At 40.4% G+C, this 22,033-nt stretch overlaps 2 protein-coding genes across 3 annotated transcripts in view; one reads left to right on the top strand and one right to left on the bottom strand.

Annotated features, from left to right (window-relative positions):
* The window catches only part of LOC122691992 (major allergen I polypeptide chain 1-like), a 141,229-nt gene that overhangs the window by 45,177 nt on the left and 74,019 nt on the right, over positions 1-22,033 (top strand). The gene's annotated exons all lie outside the window — the stretch shown is intronic.
* LOC122691987 (secretoglobin family 2B member 2-like) lies at positions 16,938-19,146 on the bottom strand. Of its 2 annotated transcripts, none has more exons than XM_043899116.1 (3): positions 19,041-19,146; positions 18,360-18,541; positions 16,938-17,170 (listed from the first exon to the last, which is right to left on the bottom strand). In XM_043899116.1, exons 1-3 carry the CDS (start codon positions 19,108-19,110, stop codon positions 17,069-17,071), a joined length of 354 nt encoding a protein of 117 aa, XP_043755051.1. In that variant the 5' UTR covers positions 19,111-19,146; the 3' UTR covers positions 16,938-17,068. The 2 variants fall into 2 exon arrangements, with proteins under 2 accessions (XP_043755051.1, XP_043755052.1); XM_043899117.1 differs by lacking the exon at positions 19,041-19,146 and adding an exon at positions 18,646-18,699 and having other exon boundaries at positions 18,360-18,563.

Raw genomic sequence — 22,033 nt, 5'->3', positions numbered from 1 at the left:
AAAAACAAATACCATATAGTAACAAATATAGCTGAATCTAGAAAAATAGTATAGATGAACTTACTTGCTAAGCAAAATAGAGACAAAGACGTAGAGAACCACATATGGACACCAACAGGGGAAGGGCGACTGAGATTATTTGGGAGACTCAGATTGACATATATACACTACTGACAGTACGTATAAAATGGATAACTAATGAGAACCTAGTGTATAAAACAGGGAACTTCAGTCAATGCTCTGTGGTGACCTAAATGGAAGGAAATCAAAAAAAGAAGGGTATATAAAATGGATACCTGATTCACTGCTGTACAGCAGAAACTAGCACAACATTGTAAAGCAACTATACCTCAATAAGGGGGGGGGGGGGGAAAGACACCCTCTCCTGGCACTGCTAAGGAGTTCTCTTGATGTCCAGGAGGCCTCTAATATCTCATCCAGGAAACTCCACTTGGCTTTGGTGGTACACCCAACCCAGGAATTGCCAGAGGATCACTTCTTTTATCTTCCATAGAGCTCACTGAGGGTCCTTTGCTTTGTTTGGCCCATGTCCCTTAGGTCTCTCCAGCCAGAGCCATCCTTGAGACAAGTAGGGCAGAAAGCAACACAAGCAGCAGCTCTGGCCACCCAGTGTACTGAGGCCAGCATCCCCGCTGACCTACTCCACGCCCACAGCTGTGGGCTCACACACTGCTCCTTCTGCTCCCTGGGAGTCCTCCTGTCACTCAGCTCTAAGCAGGAGATAGGACTCCTACCAGTAATTTCAGTATCTATATACAGAGGGTCTTTTCACTGTGCCCCACGTTATATAACTTCCATATTTTATTATATTCTTTGTTTTATTCTGGATATTGTTCTTTGAGCTAAATTACAATTTACTGATTTTCTCAACAACTGTAACTTCTGCTTTTGAATGTATTATTTGAATATTTTAGTCCAAGAAAATCCACTGTGAATGTATTAAAAATCTCTATATTAGGGATAAACATGGAGATATAGATAGATCTCGTAGAAACAATTTTCCCTGCTCTGCATTCCCCCAGTATATTTTAGATTTCCATGCTGTACCATGTCTGTCCTTCCTGCAACCCATCCTCTATTACTTCCTATAGTGCAAGTATAATGATGATGAATACTGAAAGCTTTTGCATACATGAAAAAAATGTCTATTTTTCCTTTATTTTTAAAAACTAGTTTCACCAGGCCGATAATTAGAGATTCTCAATATTTTTCTTTTAATGCTTTCAATACTTCATTAAATCACATTATTTCCTAAGAGAAGTGTACTGTCTTATCTTTGTCTGTTTCTCTGGCTGCTTTGAAGATTTCTATTTTATCACTACATTCAAGAAATCTGATTACAGTGTGCTAAGTGCAGTTTTCTTCATTTTTCTTACGCTTAAAGTTAACCAAGTGTTGTATATCTATACGTTTATACTTTTCATCAAACATGGGCAGACTTTGACCATTACTCCCTAAGGTATTTTCAGTTAATCATGTATTTCCTCTCCCCCAGATTTGTCTCACAGTTCATTGATCTGCTTTCTGTCATTTTTAAACATTTTCTTTTTTTAATTTGGATAGATTCTGCCATTGTCTATTTCAAAATCATTAATATTTTCTTCTTTTACAATTACTAATCCATTGTTAATTCCATTTAGTGGAATATATTTTTTATCTATTCAAGTTTAGTTTGAGTTTTTGAAAAATATATCTATGCTTCTAGCTTACATGTCCATACTCTCCATTCTTAAACATTTGAAATACAATTAATAGCCTTTAATATTTTATCTAATATTCTGGATTATTTATATTGATTTCTTCTTCAATTGCTTATATTAATGCTATTCTTCAATTGTTTATATTGATGATTTATTTATATTGATTCAATTATATTGATTACTTCTGGTAAGAGTTCTTATTTTTCTGCTGCTTTACACTCCTGCTAGTTACTTATTGGATTTCAAATATTCTAAATTTTAAACTTTTGTGTGCTAGGTACCTCTATAGTTCTATAGATATTTTTCAGCCGTGTTTCTTTTATTTTGAAATATCTTGATCCACTTGCATCTTCTTTTAAGTACTGCTGTTGCTGTTTCAGTCACGAAGTCATGTCTGACTCTTGTGATTCCATGGACTGTAGCCTGCCAGGTTCCACTGTCTATGGGATTTCCAAAGCAAGAATACTGAAGTCATTGTTATTTCCCTCTCCAGGGTATCTTCCCAAGCTGGGATCGAACCCATGTCTCCTGCATTAGCAGGTGGGTTCTTTCCCACTGAGACACTAGGGAAGCCATTTAAGCATTGTTGAGATGACACAAAAGCACCCATATGTAAAGGTAAATTTTATGCCACTGCCGAGATACTTTCCTGAAGAAACTACCTGACACTCCATGAATAACCATAGTATCCCTATAAAAAGGCTGTTAGAAATACACATTATTTTCAGACTTGTATAAATTCTTGGCATTATTTCTTCTGCTTGTTTTAGGTTGTTATTTCCTCACTTTGGGCAGTTTTCTCACATGCATACATTGGGCAGTATTCAGTGAATATGATAGAGACTTGTTGCAGAACCCTGGAGTCCTATTTCTGTGCAACTCTCTCCTCTTCAGTATTCTCTACTGAAAATGTCAACACACTGACCATCTTGTACTCCCAACTCTTTCTCATGAACTCAGAGAAATTCCCTCCTTGGACTCCCAACTCTTTCTCATAAACTCAGAGAATTCCCTCCTTGAACTCCTGCCTCCTGCAGGGCCATCTGGGTACTTTATCCAGGCAGTAAAGGGGGGCAATCATAGAGTGCAACTTTTCCCCCCTCTCTCAGAGACCATTTTCCTGTGCTACCTGAAGTTCAATTTCTGGACAACATTCTTCCCTATATTTTGTCCAGGTTTAGTTGTTCCAGATGGAAGGGAAAAATCCACTTCCTGCCCAGAGTCAGTAATTTTTTTTTTTTTAATCTCACTGTCTTAGGATATTCCATTGACTATCAGCATGGGAAAGGCATTGTTTTAATTAGATATTTCACACTGGAGTAAGCAAAGAACATTCTGGAATTTGGCTTAGGAAAGAAGGGATAATACATAGATAGAAAGACAGATGACAGATAATTTCCAAATGGAGAATAGTTCTTTAATGACTAAAATTTCTTTACCTATGCAGCTTATGCCTGATACTGGTTGAGACATAACAAACAAAAAAGCCTGGTGTCTTGCTGATCTGTATCTCACTGTGTACACTGTTTGTTGAACCCAAAGTAGGTAAGGCATGAGCAGGGAAGCTGGAAGAAAACTTAAAGAGCTGTATGATCTGCAGACATGTTTATTCTCTCTGGGCCAAATATAAAAATAATAAGAAGATATCAATGAAATAGCATTTGACTGATGTCCTGAAAAGGTGTATACGGTACACTTTGCCATGCAATAATATTTTATTTATTTATTTTCTTAATATGACTGTACTTTTTATTTTGAATAATTTTTCATTTCTTTTTTTGTGTAAATTAATTAATTTATTTTAATTGGAGGCTAATTACTTTACAATATTGTACTGGTTGGTGCCATACATTGACGTGAATCAGCCATGGGTATACATGTGTCCCTCATCCTGAACCCCCCTTCCACTACCCTCCCCATCCCATACCTCAGGGTCGTCCCAGAGCACCAGCCCTGAGCGCCCTGTCTCATGCATCATACTTGGCCTGGTGATCTATTTCACATATGGTAATATACAGAACATTTTATTTCTAATGCAGTCAAAATGATCACTCTGGTTTCATTTAATCATTAGAAAGGTCTTCCTTATGCTGAAGTTAAAAAAATAGATTTCCATAATATTTTCTAAAGATTTTATGACATTTTTCATCACAGTCTTTGAATGTGTAAATATTTAACTTATCTAAAATTAATTTTGAAGATGCCTGTGAGACATAGATGCAACACTTTTATTTCCCCATGTATTCAATTAGTTTGTTTGGTACAATTTCATCTATGAAGTAATGCAAATTTCCTCACTGATTGGTAAATTACCTTTTTCATAAAATCCATGATGACTCAGATCTGTTTCTGGTCTTCCTTTAATAGCCCATTTATCTGCCTGTGATATAAGGGTGCATATTTCAGCATCTCCTGGGTTTATTACCCCTAATTACTTGACATTTTTACAGCTATTCTTATTTTCCCAAATAGAATAAATGGCATATAAATAAACCATATGACTAGAGTCTTCTTCATTAATGTTTACTTATTATTATTTGGCTGTGCCACGTCTTAATTGGAGTATGCGGGATCTTCGCTTCACGTGTGGGATCTAGTTCCTTGACCAGAGATCCAACCTGGGTCCCTGCATTGGGAGTATTGAGTCCCAGTCACTGGGCCACCAGGGAAGCTCTTGATTGTAGTCGTTTAGTTCCAAATCTCTTACTGATCATAATACATTTGAGATTTTTTCATGTTGTTGCATATGTCAACAGGTTCTCCCTATTTTCTAAAATATACATAGATATTCATAGCAACTTTATTTATAACACTCCAAATTGAAAAGCAACTCCAGTAGCCCTACTATGTGGGTGAATAAACAAATTAAGCTTTACCAATACAATGGAACATTACTCATAAATAAGAAGAATAAATTACTGATATGTGCAACAATAAGGCATTTACATTGGTTTTTTGTTTCTTCCTTTAAATTGCTGCATAGATTATATTGTAGGAATGTGGCATGCTCTGTTTATCTACTCACCAGCTGAAGAACACTTAGTGAGTTTTCTACTTTTGATAAACTGATCTGAAAAAAAGGGGGCCATAAGCATCAGTGGGCAGGTTTTATGAGAAAACAAATTTTCATTTCTTTTGATTGTAAACCTAGGAAGGAGATTTCTGGATCATAAGATAATGGTTAAGATCAATTTTATAAGAATAAAATGCCTTTCAAAAAATGCTCTTGTTATATTCATTGAGATTACATTAAACTAATGGCTATTTGTAAGGCAAATGACATTCTTATTCCATTTAAAATTCCCCTTGAAGAGTCTACTGATTTATTTAAATTTTGTGGATATTTATCCCCTAAGAAAATCTTAGCACTTCCTTTAAAACCTATCCATTAGGGCAATCCTATGATGGTGGAAGAATAGGACTGGGAGACCACTCTCTCCCCCACAAATTCATCTAAAGAACATTTGAACACTGAACAAATTCCACAAAACAACTGAACACTGGCAGAGGACACCAGGCACCCAGAAAGGCAGCCCATTGTCTCTGAAAAGAGGTACGACAAAATATAAAAGATAAAAAGAGAGACAATATTGTAGTGGGTTTTGTCATACATTGACATGAATCACCCACTACAATATTGTAAAGTAATTAGCCTTCAACTAATAAAAATAAATGAAAAAAAAAGAAAGGGATAAGAGATAGGAGGTACAAACTACCGTATATAAAATAAATAAGCTACAAGGATATATTGTACAGCACAGGTAATATAGTCAATATTTCATGATAACTTTAAATGAAGCATAGTTTAAAAATATTGAATCTTTATGTTGTGTACCTGAAACTAATATAATCTTGTAAATCAAAAAAAAAAAAAAAAAAAAAAAAAGAGAGAGAGAGACAAAAGAGTTAGGGACAGAGACCCATCCCAGGAGGGGGTCATAAAAGAGGAGAAGTTTCCAAACACCAGGAAACCCTCTTACCAGCGGGTCTGTGGGGGGTTTTGGAATCTCAGAGGGCAACATAACCAGGAGGAAAAATAAATAAATAAACTAACTAAATAAATAAATAAAACCCACAGATTACATGCCTAATGGGAACTCCCAGCAGAGAAGTAGCCCACACGCTCACGTCTGCCACCGGCAATCGGGTGCTGAACAGTGAGGCACAGGCTGCTTTGCTTAGGGTAAAGACTGGGCCTGGATGCCCTGAGGGCAATCTGAGGGAGCTAACGTGAGATAGCAACCCAAACTGTGGGCATAGCCAGCGAGAGAGAGAAAAGAAAGAACGAGAGAGAGAGAAATTTCCCATGAAAAGCCCTAACATAAGGCACTGCCCGGCCCGCTCACAGAACAAAGGACTGAGCTAATACCAGAGGGGAGCTAGCCAGCTGCGGACCGGCCCATCCTCCACCCGAGGCAGGGAGGCAGGTGGGAAACAGCCAGAGCCAGAAAGGTGCAATCTTGGTCCCAGAGACGGCATCCTCTACCAAACTGCAAGCAGGCTCCCAGTTGCTAACCAAGTATTCCTGGGATCCTGGATGTCCTGGGTTGACATCCACCTGGAGGGCCACAGCCAGAGACCAGCTCCCCAGAAGAGACACACAGCACACCTGAGACAGCGCTCCTGCTGCACACCCAGAAACCGAGCAGCTGGGATGGGGAGGCAATAAGACACACTGCACCCGGGGAATGTGCGCTCACCAAGCACGTGGTCGCCTGAGCTGCTTGGGCCTGGTAAGGGCACAAAACGTAGGCCCAACCGAGTCTGCGCCTTTTGGAGTACCCGAAAACCTGAACCTGAGCGGCTTAGACCTGGGAAGTGCACTCAACCCAGGGCCCGCTTTAGACAGTTCCCCTGCAGAGCAACCTGGAGCCTGAGCAGTGTAGACTGGGAAAGCACACACGCCATGAGCAGGGGCAAACCCAGTGTGGCTGAGACACACAGCACACCCCACACATGCAAGTGGTATTTGTTTGCAGTGTTCTTCCCTCCCCACAGCACGACTGAACAAGTGAGCCTAAATAAGTGACCACCTTCACCCCCTTGTGTCAGGGAGGAAATTAGATACTGAATACACTTACAAACAGAAGAAGTCAAAATAAACAGAGGGAACCGCTTTGGAAGTGACAGGTGCAACAGATTAAAACTCTGTAGTTAGCACCAACTACATTGGAAGGGACCTACAGATCTTCAGAAGTATAAACTGAAACAAGGAACTATCTGAAACTGAACTGACCCCACACTGCCCACAACAGCTCCAGAGAAATTCATAGGTATATATTTTAATATTATCATTTTTTTAAATTAAAAAATTTTTTATTTTTAATTCATCTATTACTCCTTTAATTTTCATTTTTATAACCTACTATTATCTTTCAAAAAAGACCCTATTTTTAATGCAAACTACATATATATTTCTTATAATTTTTGTGATTTTGTTTTGTTTTTCTAATATTGTATTTTTGAGAATCTAAACTCTACTCTAGATTTGTAATCTTTGCTTTTTGGTATTTGTTATCAATTTTGTACCTTTAAGAATCCAATCTTCAGTACCCATTTTTACTTAGGAGTATGATTACTGACTTGATTGCCCTCTCCCCTGTTTAACTCTCCTTTCTCTCCCTTAGGTCACCTCTACCTCCTCCCTTCCCTTTCTCGTCTCTACCCAACTCTGTGAATCTCTTTGTGTATTCTGGGCTGTGGAGAACACCTAGGGAACTAATTACTGGCTAGATCTGTCTCTCTCCTTTTGACCCCACCTCTTCTCCTCCTGGTCACCTCTATCTCCTTCCTCCCTCTTCTCTTCTATATGTAACTCTTAGAACCTCTATGGGTGTTCCAGGCTGTGGAGAGCACATAGGGATTTGGTTACTGGCTAGATGGCTCTCTCCCCTTTTGATACCCCCTCTTCTCCTGCTGGTCACCTCTATCTCCCTCCTCCCTCTTCTCTTCTCCATGTAACTCGGCGAATCTTTCTGGGTGTCCCTAATTGTGGATATCCTTTCTACATTAACCTAGATGTTTTATCATTGGTGCTGTATGGATGGAGAAGTCTAAAGGCTACTGTAAGAATAAGACTGAAAACCAGAGGCAGGGGGCTGAAGTCCAAAACCTGAGAACACCAGAGAACTCCTGACTCCATGGCACATTAATCAATAAGAGCTCCTCCAAAACCCTCCAGACCTACATTGAAACCAAGCTCCAACCAAGAACCAAAAAATTCCAGAGCAAGACATACCAAGCAAATTCTCCAGCAAAGCATGAACATGGCCCTGAGCATTAATATACAGGCTGCCCAAAGTCACACCAAACCCAAAGATATCTCAAAACTCACTACTGGACACTTCATTGCACTCCAGAGAGAAGAGATCCAGCTCCACCCACCAGAGCACTGATGCAAGCTTCCCTAATCAGGAAACCTTGACAAGCCACTCGTTCAACCCCACCCACAGTGAGGAACCTCCACAATAAAGAAGAACCACAAACTTCCAGCATACAGAAAGGCCACCCCAAACACAGCAATCTAAACAAGATGAAAAGTCAGAGAAATACTCAGCAGGTAAAGATACATGATAAATGCCCACCAAACCAAATAAAAGAGGAGGAGATAGGGAGTGTACCTGAAAAATAATCCAGAATAATGATAGTAAAAATGATCCAAAATCTTGAAAACAAAATGGAGTTACAGATAAATAGCCTGGAGACAAGGATTGAGAAGATGCAAGAAAAGTTTAACAAGGACTTAGAAGAAATAAGAAAAGGGTCAATACATAATAAATAGTGCAATAAATGAGATTAAAAACACTCTGGAGTGAACCAACTGTAGAATAACTGAGGTAGAAGATAGGATAAGTGAGGTAGCAGATAGAATGATGGAAATCAATGAAGCAGAGAGGAAAAAAGAAAAAAGAATTAAAAGAAATGAGGACAACTTCAGAGACCTCTGGGACAATGTGAAATGCCCCAACATTCAAATCATAAGAGTCCCAGAAGAAGAAGACAAAAAGAAAGGCCATGAGAAAATGCTTGAGGAGATAATAGTTGAAAACGTCCCTAAAATGGGGAAGGAAATAGCCACCCAAGTCCAAGAAACCCAGAGAGTCCCAAACAGGATAAACCTAAGGCAAAGCACTCCAAGACACATATTAATCAAATTAATGAAGATCAAACACAAAGAAAAAATATAAAAAGCAGCCAGGGAAAAACAACAAATAACACACAAGGGGATTCCCGTAAGGATAACAGCTGATCTTTCAATAGAAACTCTTCAGGCCAGAAGGAAATGGCGGAACATACTTAAAGTGATGAAAGAGAAAAACCTACAACCCATATTACTGTACCCAGCAAGGATCTCATTCAAATATGAAGGAGAAATCAAAAGCTTTACAGACAAGCAAAATCTGAAAGAATTCACCACCACCAAACCAGCTCTTCAACAAACGGATCTTCTAAAGGATCTTCTCTAGACAGGAAACACAGAAAGGGTATATAAACTCGAACTGAAAATAACAAAGTAAATGGCAATGGGATCATAGTTATCAATAATTACCTTAAATGTAAATGGGTTGAATGCCCCAACCAAAAGACAAAGACTGGCTGAATGGATACAAAAACAAGACCCCTATATATGTTGTCTACAAGATACCCACCTCAAACCAAGGGACACATACAGACTGGAAGTGAAGGGCTAGAAAAAGATATCTCATGCAAATGGAGACAAAAGAAAGCAGGAGTAGAAATACTCGTATCAGATGAAATAGACTTTGAAATAAAGACTGTGAAAGGAGACAAAGAAGGATGCTACATAATGATCAAAGGATCAATCCAAGAAGAAGATATAAAAATCATAAATATATATGCACCCAGCATAGAAGCACCACAATATGTAAGGCAAATGCTAACAAGTATGAAAGGGGAAATCAACAATAACACAATAATAGTGGGAGAATTTAATATCCCACACCTATGGATAGATCAACTAAACAGAATATAAACAGGGAAAGACAAACTTTAAATGAAATGATGGATCAGTTAGACCTAATTGATATCTATCTATAGGACATTTCACCCCCAAACAATGAATTTCAGCTTTTTCTCAAGTGCACACAGAACCCTCTCTGGAACAGATAACATTGGAGTCCATAAATCTAGCCTTGGTAAATTCAAATAAACTGAAATCATTCCAAGCATCTTTTCTGATCACAGTGCAGTAAGATTAGATGTCAACTACAAAAAAAAAAAAATTTTAAAAACTCCAACATATGGAGGCTAAACAACACGCTTCTGAATAACCAACAGATCAATGAAGAAATCAAAAAAGAAATCAAAATATGCTTAGAAACAAATGAAAATGAAAACACACCAACCCAAAACTTATGAGACACTGTAAAAGCAGTGCTAAGGGGAAGGTTCATAGCAATGGAGGCTCACCTCAAGAAACAAGAGAAAAATCAAACAAATAACCTAAGTCTACTTGTAAAGCAACTAAAAAAGGAAGAAATGAAGAACCCCAAAGTTAGTAGAAGGAAAGAAATCACAAAACTTAGGGCAGAAATCAATGCAAAAGAAACAAAAGAGACCATAACAAAAATCAACAAAGCTAAAAGCTGGTTCTTTGGGAAGATAAATAAAATAGACAAACCATTAGCCAGACTCATCAAGAAACAAAGGGAGAAGAGTCAAATCAACAAAATTAGAAATGAAAATGGAGAGATCCCAACAGATAACACAGAAATACAAATATAAGAGACTACTGACAGCAACTATAAGCCAATAAAATGGACAACTTGGAAGAAATGGACAAATTCTTAGAAAAGTATAACTTTCCATAACTGAACCAGGAAGATATAGAAAATCTTAACAGACCCATTACAAGCACAGAAATTGAAACTGTAATCAGAAATCTTCCAGGGAACAAAAGCCCAGGACCAGATGACTTCACAGCTGAATTCTACCAAAAATTTAGAGAAGAACTAACACCTATCCTACTCAAACTCTCCCAGAAAATTGCAGAGGAAGGTAAACTTCCAAACTCATTCTATGAGGCCACCATCACCTTCATACAAAAACCAGACAAAGATGCCACATAAAAAGAAAACTACAGGCCAATGTCACCGATGAACATAGATGCAAAAGTCCTTAACAAAATCCTAGCAAGCCTAATCCAACAACATATTAAAAAGATCATATATCATGACCAAGTGGGCTTTATCCCAGGGATGCAAGCATTCTTAACATCCACAAATCAATCAATGTAATACACCACATTAACAAATCAAAAGATAAAAACCTCATGATTATCTCAATAGATGCCGAGAAAGTCTTTGACAAAAGTCAACATCCATTCATGATAAAAAACGCTCCAGAAAGCAGGAATAGAAGGAACAAACCTCAGCATAACAAAAGCTATATATGACAAACCCTCAGCAAACATTATCCTCAATGGTGAAGAATTGAAAGCATTTCCCCTGAAGTCAGGAACAAGGAAAGGGTGCCCACTCTCACCATTACTATTTAGCATAGTTTTGGAAGTTTTGGTCACAGCAATCAGAGAAGAAAAAGAAATAAAAGGAATCAAGATTGGAAAAGAAGAAGTAAAACTCTCACTGTTTGCAGATGACATGATCCTCTACATAGAAAACCCTAAAGACTCCAAGAGAAAATTACTACAGCTAATCAATGAATATAGTAAAGTTGAAGGATAAAAAATTAACACAGAGAAATCCCTTGCATTCCTATACACTAACAATGAGAAAACATAAAGAGAAATTAAGGAAACAATACCATTCACCATTGCAACAAAAAGAATAAAATACTTAGGAGTATATCTACCTAAAGATAAAAAAGACCTGTATATAGAAAACTATAAAGCACTGATGAAAGAAATCAAAAAGGACACAAATAGATGGAGAAATATACCATGTTCATGGATCAGAAGAATCAATATAGTGAAAATGAGTATACTACCCAAAACAATCTATAGATTCAATGCAATCCCTATCAAGCTACCAGTGGTATTTTTCAAAGAATTAGAACAAATAATTTCACAATTTGTATGGAATTACAAAACACCGCTCAAATAGCCAAAGTAATCTTAAGAAAGAAGAATGGTACTGAAGGAATCAACCTGCCTGACTTCAGACTAGACAACAAAGCTACAGTCATCAAGACAGTAAGGTACTGGCACAAAGACAGAAATATAGACCAATGAAACAGAATAGAAAGCCCAGAGATAAATCTACGTACCTATGGACACCTGATCTTTGACAAAGGAGGCAAGGATATACAATGGAGCAAAGACAATCTCTTTAACAAATAGTGCTGGGAAAACTGGTCAACCACTTGTAAAAGAATGAAACTAGAACACTCTCCTACACCATAGACAAAAATAAACTCAAAATGGATTAAAATTCTAAATGTAAGACCAGAAACTATAAAACTTCTAGAGGAAAACATAGGCAAAACACTCTCTGACATAAATCACAGCAGGATGCTCTGTGATCCAGCTCCCAGAGTATTGGAAATAAAAGCAAAAATAAACAAATGGGACCTAATGAAACTTAAAAGCTTTTGCACAACAAAGGAAACTATAAGCAAGGTGGAAAGACAGCATTCAGAATGGGAGAAAATAATAGCAAACAAAGCAACTGACAAAGAATTAATCTCAAAAATATACAAGCAGCTCTTGCAGCTCAATTCCAGAAAAATAAACGACCCAATAAAAAAATGGGCCAAAGAACTGAACAGACATTTCTCCAAAAAAGACATACAGATGGCTAACAAACACATGAAAAGGTGCTCAACATCACTCATTATCAGAGAAATGCAAATCAAAACCACAATGAGGTACCATCTCACACCAGTCAGAATGGCTGCCACCCAAGAGTCTACAAATAATAAATGCTGGAGAGGGTGTGGAGAAAAGGGAACCCTCTTACACTGTTGCTGGGAATGCAAACTAGTACAGCCAGTATGGAGAACAGTGTGGAGATTTCTCAAAAAACTGGAAATAGAACTGCCATACGACCCATCAACCCCACTTGCTGGACATACATACCAAGGAAACCAGAATTGAAAGAGACACATGTCCCCCAATGTTCATTGCAGCACTGTTTATAATAGCAAGGACATGGAGGCAACCTAGATGTCCACCGGCAGATGAATAGATAAGAAAGCCATGGTACACATACCCAATAGAATAATACTCAGCCATTAAAAGGAATACATTTGAATCAGTTTCTAATGAGGTGGATGAAACTGGAGCCTATTATACAGAGTGAAGTAAGTCAGAAAGAAAACACCAATACAGTTAATTAAAGCATATACATGGAATTTAGAAAGATGGTAATGGTGACCCTATATGTGAGACAGCAAAAGAGATACAGATGTATAGAACAGTCTTTTGAACTCTGTGGGAGAAGGTGAGGGTGGGATGATTTGCGAGAATTGCATTGAAACATGTATATTATCATATATGAAACAGATCACCAGTCCAGGTTCAATGCATGAAACAGGGTGCTCAGGGCTGGTGCACTGGGATGACCCTGAGGGATGGGATGGGGAAGGAAGTGGGAGGGGTGTTCAGGATGGGGAACACATGTACACCCATGGCTGATTCATCACCATGTATGGCAAAAACCACTACAATATCATAAAGTAAATTAGTCTCCAATTAAAATAAAAATAAATTAAAAATAAATAAATAAATAAATATAGATCTAATAGTTGATGACTTACAATATGTCACTCCAGAAGGAAACAATCATGAGCAGAAATATAGAAATGACCCCCCAAATGAATTCTTATTACATAATTTAATACATAATTTATTTTCTACCTGGTGTGAATAAGCACTTAATTCTCTGAAACTCTCTGGGCCTTTCGACCTATCAAGTGGCTTACCTACCTTGCTGTTAGGATTAATTATATTATGTGTAGTACCCAGGGTAGCATCTGATAAGGGTAAGTGTTCAATGATACGTGACTTTGCTATGGTAACTGGGTTAGTAATATAAAAGTCATGACAAGCAAAGACATCACTTTGCCAACAAAAGTTCATATAGTCAAAGCTATGGTTTTTTTCAGTAGTCATGTAGATGTGAGAGTCATACTGTAAAAAAGACTGAGCACCAAAGAATTGATGCTGGACAAGACTCTTGAGATTCCATTGGACAGCAAGGAGATCAAACCAGTCAATCCTAATGGAAATCAACTCTGAATATCCTCTGGAAGGACTGATGCTGAAGTTGAAGCTCCAGTACTTTGGGCACCTGATGCAAAGAGCCAACATTTTGGAAAAGACCTCAATGCTGGGAAAGATTGAGGGCAGGAGAGAACGGAGTGACAGAGGATGAGATGGTTGGATGGCATCACTGACTCAATGGATATGAGTTTGAGCAAACTCTGGGATGTAGAGAAGGACAAGGAAGCCTGGCACGCTGCAGTTCATGGGGTATCAAAGAGTTGGACCCAACTTAGTGACTGAACAAACAACAATAATACTATAATTAGGTATGTGGCCTTAGATAATAATAGGTTTCAAAAGGGGGGGTGGGGGCGGGCTTCAGGAATTTCTCAAAATATTTGAGTGCTTGAACAAGAGGTTCTCCAACTTCTGTGCCCATCTGGGACCAAAAAGTGTCAGTGGTCTTGCAGATTTTAAAAAGATTGATTTAAAAAATCAACATTTTTGAATTGTTTTTCTCTGTAACACTTTAATCTTTCATTTTTGACTATCATCTAACCTAGCAGCAATGAAAATTTGGTTTCATTTATGAAAGGTAGTTGATAAGTGAGGCTGAGTGCCTCATACCACAAGAAGCCTTATAAAGTCAGCTGGACCTCCTTTCAGTACTGCCTGATGTGTTGATTAGAAACATCCCTGTCAAATGGCTCTTTGTACATAAGAATGCATTGCTTAGATTCATCCATATATGATAAAAATATGAATCTAAATCAAATCATAATTAAATATAATTAATATGTGAGAAGAAACTAAGCACTAGAGAAATAATTTCAGTGATCCTGTAAGGAAGGAATCAGTTAAATATACAAGGATATTCTAAACTAAAATGACTTCATTTCACCATCAACTAAGGTAAAAAAATAAAATTACACCATTAGAAGAATAGGCAGAAAGTGGTAAGTAACATAACAATTAAACATGATAGAGAATTTTCTTTGGATTTAGACTCACACGTGGAATAGTGAAAAAAAAAATCTTTAGCTGAAATTCTAGGATATCAATTCATCTCATACAAGAATACAATTTTGCCCTTAATCTGTTCAATTTTTATTTTGTACTTTTCAACATTTTAGACCTCTTTAGCATGACCTGAACACTTAATACTAAGTCTAGAAGAGCATCCAGCCCTTGATATATGTAAAATCAAGTTGTAGAAAGAACAAAAATGAATTTAAAGGCCTATATTCGGGTAGCAGATCAAAGAAGAGCTGGGACTCAAGGCTCTCACCGCTTACCCCAAGTCCAAACTTCAGCTCCCAGAATGTTACCTGCTCGGCGAGAAGGTAGAGACATTTTACCAGTAGTGCCACTCTTTTTGTGGGTCATGCTAAGAGTAGCTTACAGAGGCTTAGACCTTAGGATAAAACCTAGTCCTTTCCTTGTACCTTCACAAATTTCCTACTAGTAATGCAGCTACCTATTTCATGCTCTGAGAACTAGGCTGGGGCATTCAGGACACTCACTCATGTGGCACATTCTGCAATTCACACTTCACAGCTTGAGGTGTTTCCACAGAAACAACATTCCCACAGGGGTAGCTTCTTCCATCCACTCCCTTCCTCCTGGTCCAATGCCAGGAGCCAGCACACGAGATCCCACCCATGACAAGGTCATGAGGAGAAGACCTGACAAGCAAGGCAGATCAGGACTTCAGGGATTTTGAAAAGCTGCCCCGGCACTCACCTTAAAGATGATATCTGTCTTTCTGATGCTTGCTATATTAGACTACTCCCTAATTTCTGTGACACAGGTAGAAGGTCTTCCCTGATCTCTTTCCAAACAGAATCAACTTAGAACTTTAATTAATATGTCCCCGGGATGGTGGTATCCTATAAGATTATCCAGGATGAAAGGAGTGTTTCAATTTAGACCCCTTTGCTGGCATTCTAGCCTGCTTGGCAAATGCATACCAATGCACATGACTGCTCACAACACCTTAATCATAAACAGCATAAAGAACCTGATCACACAAAAGGCCCTAATAGGCACAGAGCCCTTTGGGATGGGGGGGGGGGGGGAGGGGTGAGGAAGCTCTATTAGAAAACACAAGTGGTTATAGTTAAAGATTTAGAAAAATAAGTGTTTAGAATTGTTAATTTTAACCAGGAATGCTAAACAGGAGCTGCCTCACCAGAGCTGCAGAGTCTTTGTGTGGTAAACTTTTTAGATAAATTTAACAGATAACTTCTGCAAGAGAACTGACCTTTGTGTTCAATGAAGAATAGATTATGGAAAACAGCTTTGCATTCACCTAGGTCATAAAATGTCAATAGGCCCCAAGGCCAGAAGATAATGTACAAGACTCTCACAAAGAAGTATGCAGAAAATATCCTGGTTTCATGAAGGACAAGCTGATGTAATGTTAAACTATCTTCCCCTCAGAAATGTACTAACTTAGGGTATAAAAGCTATGGTAAAAAACAAAGCAGTGCCAGACTCTGCTGCACACCCCCAGTCTGCTCTCTCTCTCTCTCTCTCTCTCTCTCTCTCTCTCTCTCTCTCTTGCCGACGCCATTCATCCTGAGGGTACCACTGGATCCTGCCGAGGCTGGACCCCAGCAGTCCAACACTTACTGGGGGTCCTAGGCAGTGGTAGTCACTCATAAAAAACTGAAAGGACACTTAAAGGACTAAAGGCTCTGCCACTGTGCTAAAAGCCAGAGTGAGATATGCTAGCTGTGACCATAAATAACAACTTTATCCTTCCAGGCTGGTGATGACAAGGGTTACTTTTATCTTCTTTTGCTTAATCTTCATACACAACCCTTATTTAGCAGATGACAGAATGACTTGAGAAAGTTACAATAAACTCGCCCATGGTTCTACAGTTTGTTAGGGCCTAGGTTTACCTCATTCTGACTGATCCCGGTCCCCATACTCCCCACAGTGACTACATGGGTCACTTTTCACCATCACCCAAGACCTCCTGCTTCATGTCCTCCCCACAGCAGACAGACACTGGGCACACTGAGGAATGTTGCAGTGATTTTATTAGAGTAAGCCTGATAGAGACCACATAGAAGGGACAGGTGTCAGGATTCCAGCTTCAGTTGAGAAGAACACGGCAGAATATGGAGGGCAGGCCAGACATCACTGGCAAAGACTATTCCACCAAAGAGACCGCACTGAGAATTATTCCAAAAACAGTACTCAAAACCGTGGACACTTGATAGCCGGTGCAATCCTTGTCGAAGATGATGGAAACCTGGGAGGGAGTAGGAGGAGGGACAACACCTGAGCCCACAGCAGGACTATCCTGTCTACCCAGCATCACCACATGCTATACCCTCAGGGATTCAGCTCCCTCCCCAGCAAGAAACTCTGCCCACAGACCCACCAGTGGAGAGGAGGCTGCCAGCAGGCACCAGGGGGAGGATGGCTCCCTAATAGCCCAAGCACAGGTGTCAGGACAGAGACTAGTCACCAGCCACCCCAGGGAGAGGAGGAGATAATAAGGGTCAGCAGGGCACACGCGGGGCGGGTCCTAAGGGAGGAGGAGGGGGCTGGTGTCTGGGTGTGGGTCACACCTCCTGCAACTGAGCCTCTTCTTGCAGGTGTGCTGGGTGGACAGAATGTGCATACAGGAGTCATAAACAAACCCATGTGCTCTGTGTGCACCTATTAATGCATGAAACTGTTTGCAGAAAGCCTCTCATTTTGAACAATCAAAAATTTGAGGGAAAAAATGTTGAGACCGACTATCCAAAATCTCCAGTATTGTTTGACAAGAACTATAAAGGAATGATGGTTCTTTGGGAGATACACTGCTAGCCAAGGTGAGCAGTCACAGGTATCTAGAAGGCTCCTCAGGAGCCTGAGGCACCAAACACCACAGTGGAAAATCGAGTTTGTAGACACAGAGACCACATCAGTGGAAATGGGGCTCTGAGCCAGAGCAATGGTCCACAGAGTGGGAACAAGAGGAGGTGATGAAACCTTACAAAGACAGGGAGTCCCTTGCTGGAAAAAGACTCTAAAGCCAGGGGCTCCTTTTCAATATTCCTAAAGTAGAACTGACATGATTCCTACATGTGTGTGAGCTGAAAGCTTCCTTTCCTGCCAAACATTAAAATTCTACTCCTCCAATGCTAGTTCCACTCACTGAGGAAAAAAAACAATAACCTGCCTCAACACACTTGGCCTCACAACCCTATTGTGTGTGAGAGTTGATTCGCATGCTGTGGGCATATTAGGCAACAACAGAGGCTGGATGTGCACATGGACTGCCCTTGCATGTTACAGGTGCTGCCAGGGTGGAGCAAAGGTTCATGTGCTTCTTTGCTGATAGCTCCTGTCCGTCACATATCCCACGACTGCATGATCTGTTCCCATGTGGCATACCACACTATGCTTGTCAGTGAGCAGGGCAGAGTGAGGTCAGGAGAGTAAATTACCGCAAGTTGTGAAATATGCAGCTTGGCATCAAATCCCTCCTCATTGAAGCAATCCTGGATTTTTCCAAAGGCTGCCTTTTCCTCATCAGTACTATCAACCAAATCAAGGGTTGAGTTCAACAATGTTTTGCTTCCAAGTAACAGCGAGGCAACTCCACCATAAAACACGGGGCAGGCTTCCACTGAAGGAAAGACAAAAAACATCTTGTCAAAGAATAACCAGAGTAGGAGGTTCCTGTTTCCACCACTTGATAGGAAGTCACACATCCAAAGCATTCAGACTCACCTCCCACAGAGACACAGCCTCTCCAAGACTGATTAACATCTCAGACAGAAAACCTCCCAGCAGAGGGAGCAGCAAAAGGGGTGAGGCCTGGGTGCCCCTCTGACCTTGACCACCATTGCCAGCTTTATCAGCCTGCTCCCTCCCTCCCAATGAGCACCAATACCCTCAACAAACTATTCCCCAGGGTTTGCACAGCTAATGATTCTTCCAGCTCCACACCACCCTTTACATTAAAAGACTGACAGACTCAAGGAATTTCTGCAGGACTCCTGGGCACTGATCTGTCAGCCGCCCTTGGAATCTGTCCCTAAAAGCAGTTTGGACAGGACTGTGGAGGATTCAGTGAGACAGCAAGGGGCAAGGATCAGGAGGGCCATTTGGGACCTCTTTCCTACCCTCAGGCATGTTGAAGGTCAGCTCTCTGGTCACCAGCAGGGTCAGCACAAGCAGTGCTCCCTTCATCATGGCGGCAGCTAGAGTGCTCTGCTCAGGGCAGGGTTTCTGCAGCATTATAAACCACTAGCTCCCCAAGCCCAGCCCACATACCTCCCAGGAGGGCCACAGGTCTGTGGCCAGTAACCTGGCATAGGTGACTCCCTTGGATCTTGGGTGTTTACCTGGAAGCTCATCCTGCTCTGAGAACAGTGCTCAGAGAGAACTTGTGGTAGCATCTTTGCCAAAGATCAAGTGGAGCTGACATTTCTAACTGACTCTATTTGGAGCCAAATGCTCTGTTGTCCCAGCCCCAACCATCACCTGTTTTCCTGGTCATCCTTCCCCCAATCTATCCTGGATCTGAGGCAACACTCTCCCACACTGAGAAGACAGAATATCAGGAGGGCCAAGGACAGGTCTACACCACTCTCAGGTAGAAAGAAGGTCATCCAGAATCCTTCTTTTTTCCCCAAGTTCAAGTCCTGGAGATAAGAATGGGGAGCTGGGCCTTCCTGCATCTTCAAATATCTTAACATCTGCAGCCCCTAGGCAGGGCCTGAGCACTGCTGGACAGCAGCCTTGGCCTCCAAATCATTCCCAAGAAGGAACTCACAGGACCTGCACCAGGTGGATTTTCTCTGGCACTAATAATTCTGATAATTTCGGATCATGCCACCAACTTTTTCCAAACCCTTAAGGAAACAAGTTCCTGGAAACATTCTGGACCCCCAGTGGTCCAGGCTTGCCCCTTCTGGTTGTCTCGTCCTCTTCCATCAGTGAACCTGGTCTCAAGAGGTACTAGCACTGCACAGTCTATTCAGAAACATCAGTGAGCAGCTGTGAGGTTGTGTGGTTTGTCTCCATCAGAGACTCTGAGGTCCACAGCCCTACAGGACACTAAGCACAGGAGTTCTAAGGACAGGAGGGCTGGGCCATCAGAGGTGGCATTCCACATGTGAAAACTCTCTCATTGTCAAAATCAAACTTCCAAACTAGGAGAGCAGTTAGTTAGCACAAACAAGATGAAATGGGCCTTGAAACTCTAAAAGGAAGTCTGATGGGGAGGTGTGAGTGGGGTTCAGGATGGAAAACACGTGTACATCCGTGGCTGATTCATGTCAATATATTGCAAAAACCACTACAATATTGTAAAGTAATTAGCCTCCAATTAGAATAAATAAGTTTTTTTTTAAGTTCCTACTAAGAACCAAAATAAAATAAAATAAAAGGATGTCTGAGACACTCCCAATGGCCAAACTGGAAATGGTCTGACAGGCAAAATATATTACAGAGTATTGGATGACAACCCAAAGTATAAAGTAATATGTTTGAGTCCATACCGATACAAACAAATGATTAAGTAAATAAATGGGGACTTCCTTGGTGGTCCAGTGGTTAAGAATATGTTCTCCAATGCAGCAGTAACTGGTTTACTCCCTGGTCAAGGAACTAAGCTCCCACCTGCCCTGGGGCAACTAAAAACCTTCCTGCTGCAACTAGAGAGAATGTGCTCTGCAAAGAGAAGGCCCACACACCGCAACAAAGACCTAGCCAATTTAAACAAAATTAAACTCAAATAATGTAGTGAAGAGACAACTATTTCTTACTGAAACATCCTTAAAAACAGCCAAATTATCCCCTCCAGGATGGAGAACATACTGCCCTCCACTCCTCCCTGAGCGTGACTTAGTAACTCATCTCCAAAGAAAAGAAGAGGGGAGGAGAAGGGGAAAACAGTGCAACTCAGACAAACACAATGTTAATCAATAGTCAAAGCTGACACACCCAGTGGTAAGACACACAGCTGTCCCGAGTACCCTGATGTAAGGAGACAGGAAGGGTGCTTCACCTCTGTGGTGTCTTCCTCAAAACCCAAAGTCTAAACCCCACTCTCTGCTAAGCTCAGTTGCTTCAGTTGTGTCCCACTCTTTGTGACCCCATGGACTGTAGCCCATGAGGCTCCTCTGTCCATGGGACTCTCCAGGCAAGAATACTGGAGTGAGCTGATGTTTCCTCCTCCACTCTACATTTGTCTGCTATACAACAGACAAATTCAAAGCAGACAAATTCAACTTTGAGGACCTTCTACCATCCCTAGCCAGTCTTCCTAGGATGTCCAAGGCCAGGACAAACCCCTAAGATTTAAAGCTTAGGCAGTGCAGGGCCCTTTAAGGAGGAGGTGAACATTCTCCCTCATGCTTTCCTTAAGCTTTGGGCAACAATGTATCTTACCCAAGAAGTGGCCTTTCTTTAGGTCCAGAACCTATGATCATGGAAATATTCTTCTTACCCTCTATGTTAATGATTATAACTGTAACAAAGCTTGTCTGGGAACCTGTTACTCAAGACTTGTACCCCTGATTACACAGCAACAGTATATTTCACCCAGAGAAGTTGTACAGAACCATTCTCCCTGATAGGACCCATTCTCTCTGGCTAATCTTGTGCTGAAGTTACCTCAGGATATATGCCTTCAGAAAGGGTCTGGTGGAACTCTTACAACCTTGAGGTATTCTGTTTATCTATTCTCAGCAGCTAGTTGAGAAGTACATAATGCCATGCTTAAACTAGTGAGAGTAGGTACTCTTTCTACCCCCTTCTGATGTCCATGTCTGAAGTTTTCTCTGTCCTGTCACTTTAAAGAAAAATCTTTGTTGCACAATTCTTTGAGTGACTGAGGCTGTCTTTGGTCCTGGAGTCAAATCTTCTCCTTTGGAGACCACAAACTCATCACCAAACTCCATACGTGTAAGCTATTACCAGGAGAGAACGAGTGACTCCACAGAGCAGAGGACACTGGGGAAAAATGACAATTAATGCAGTGTGTGTAGGTTTTGGATTGAATTCTGAAACCAAAGACACATTAATGGACAACCTGGTGAAATCCCAATAATATGTGAGGTTAAGTTGGAAGTAATGCTCCAAAGCTGCTTGTCAGTTTTGACAAATATTT

The sequence above is a fragment of the Cervus elaphus genome, chromosome 4, assembly GCF_910594005.1.
Source record: "Cervus elaphus chromosome 4, mCerEla1.1, whole genome shotgun sequence".
Lineage (NCBI taxonomy): Eukaryota > Metazoa > Chordata > Mammalia > Artiodactyla > Cervidae > Cervus > Cervus elaphus.
The sequence above is the reverse complement of the archived record's forward strand: the minus strand, read 5'-3'. Positions and strand labels throughout refer to the sequence as shown.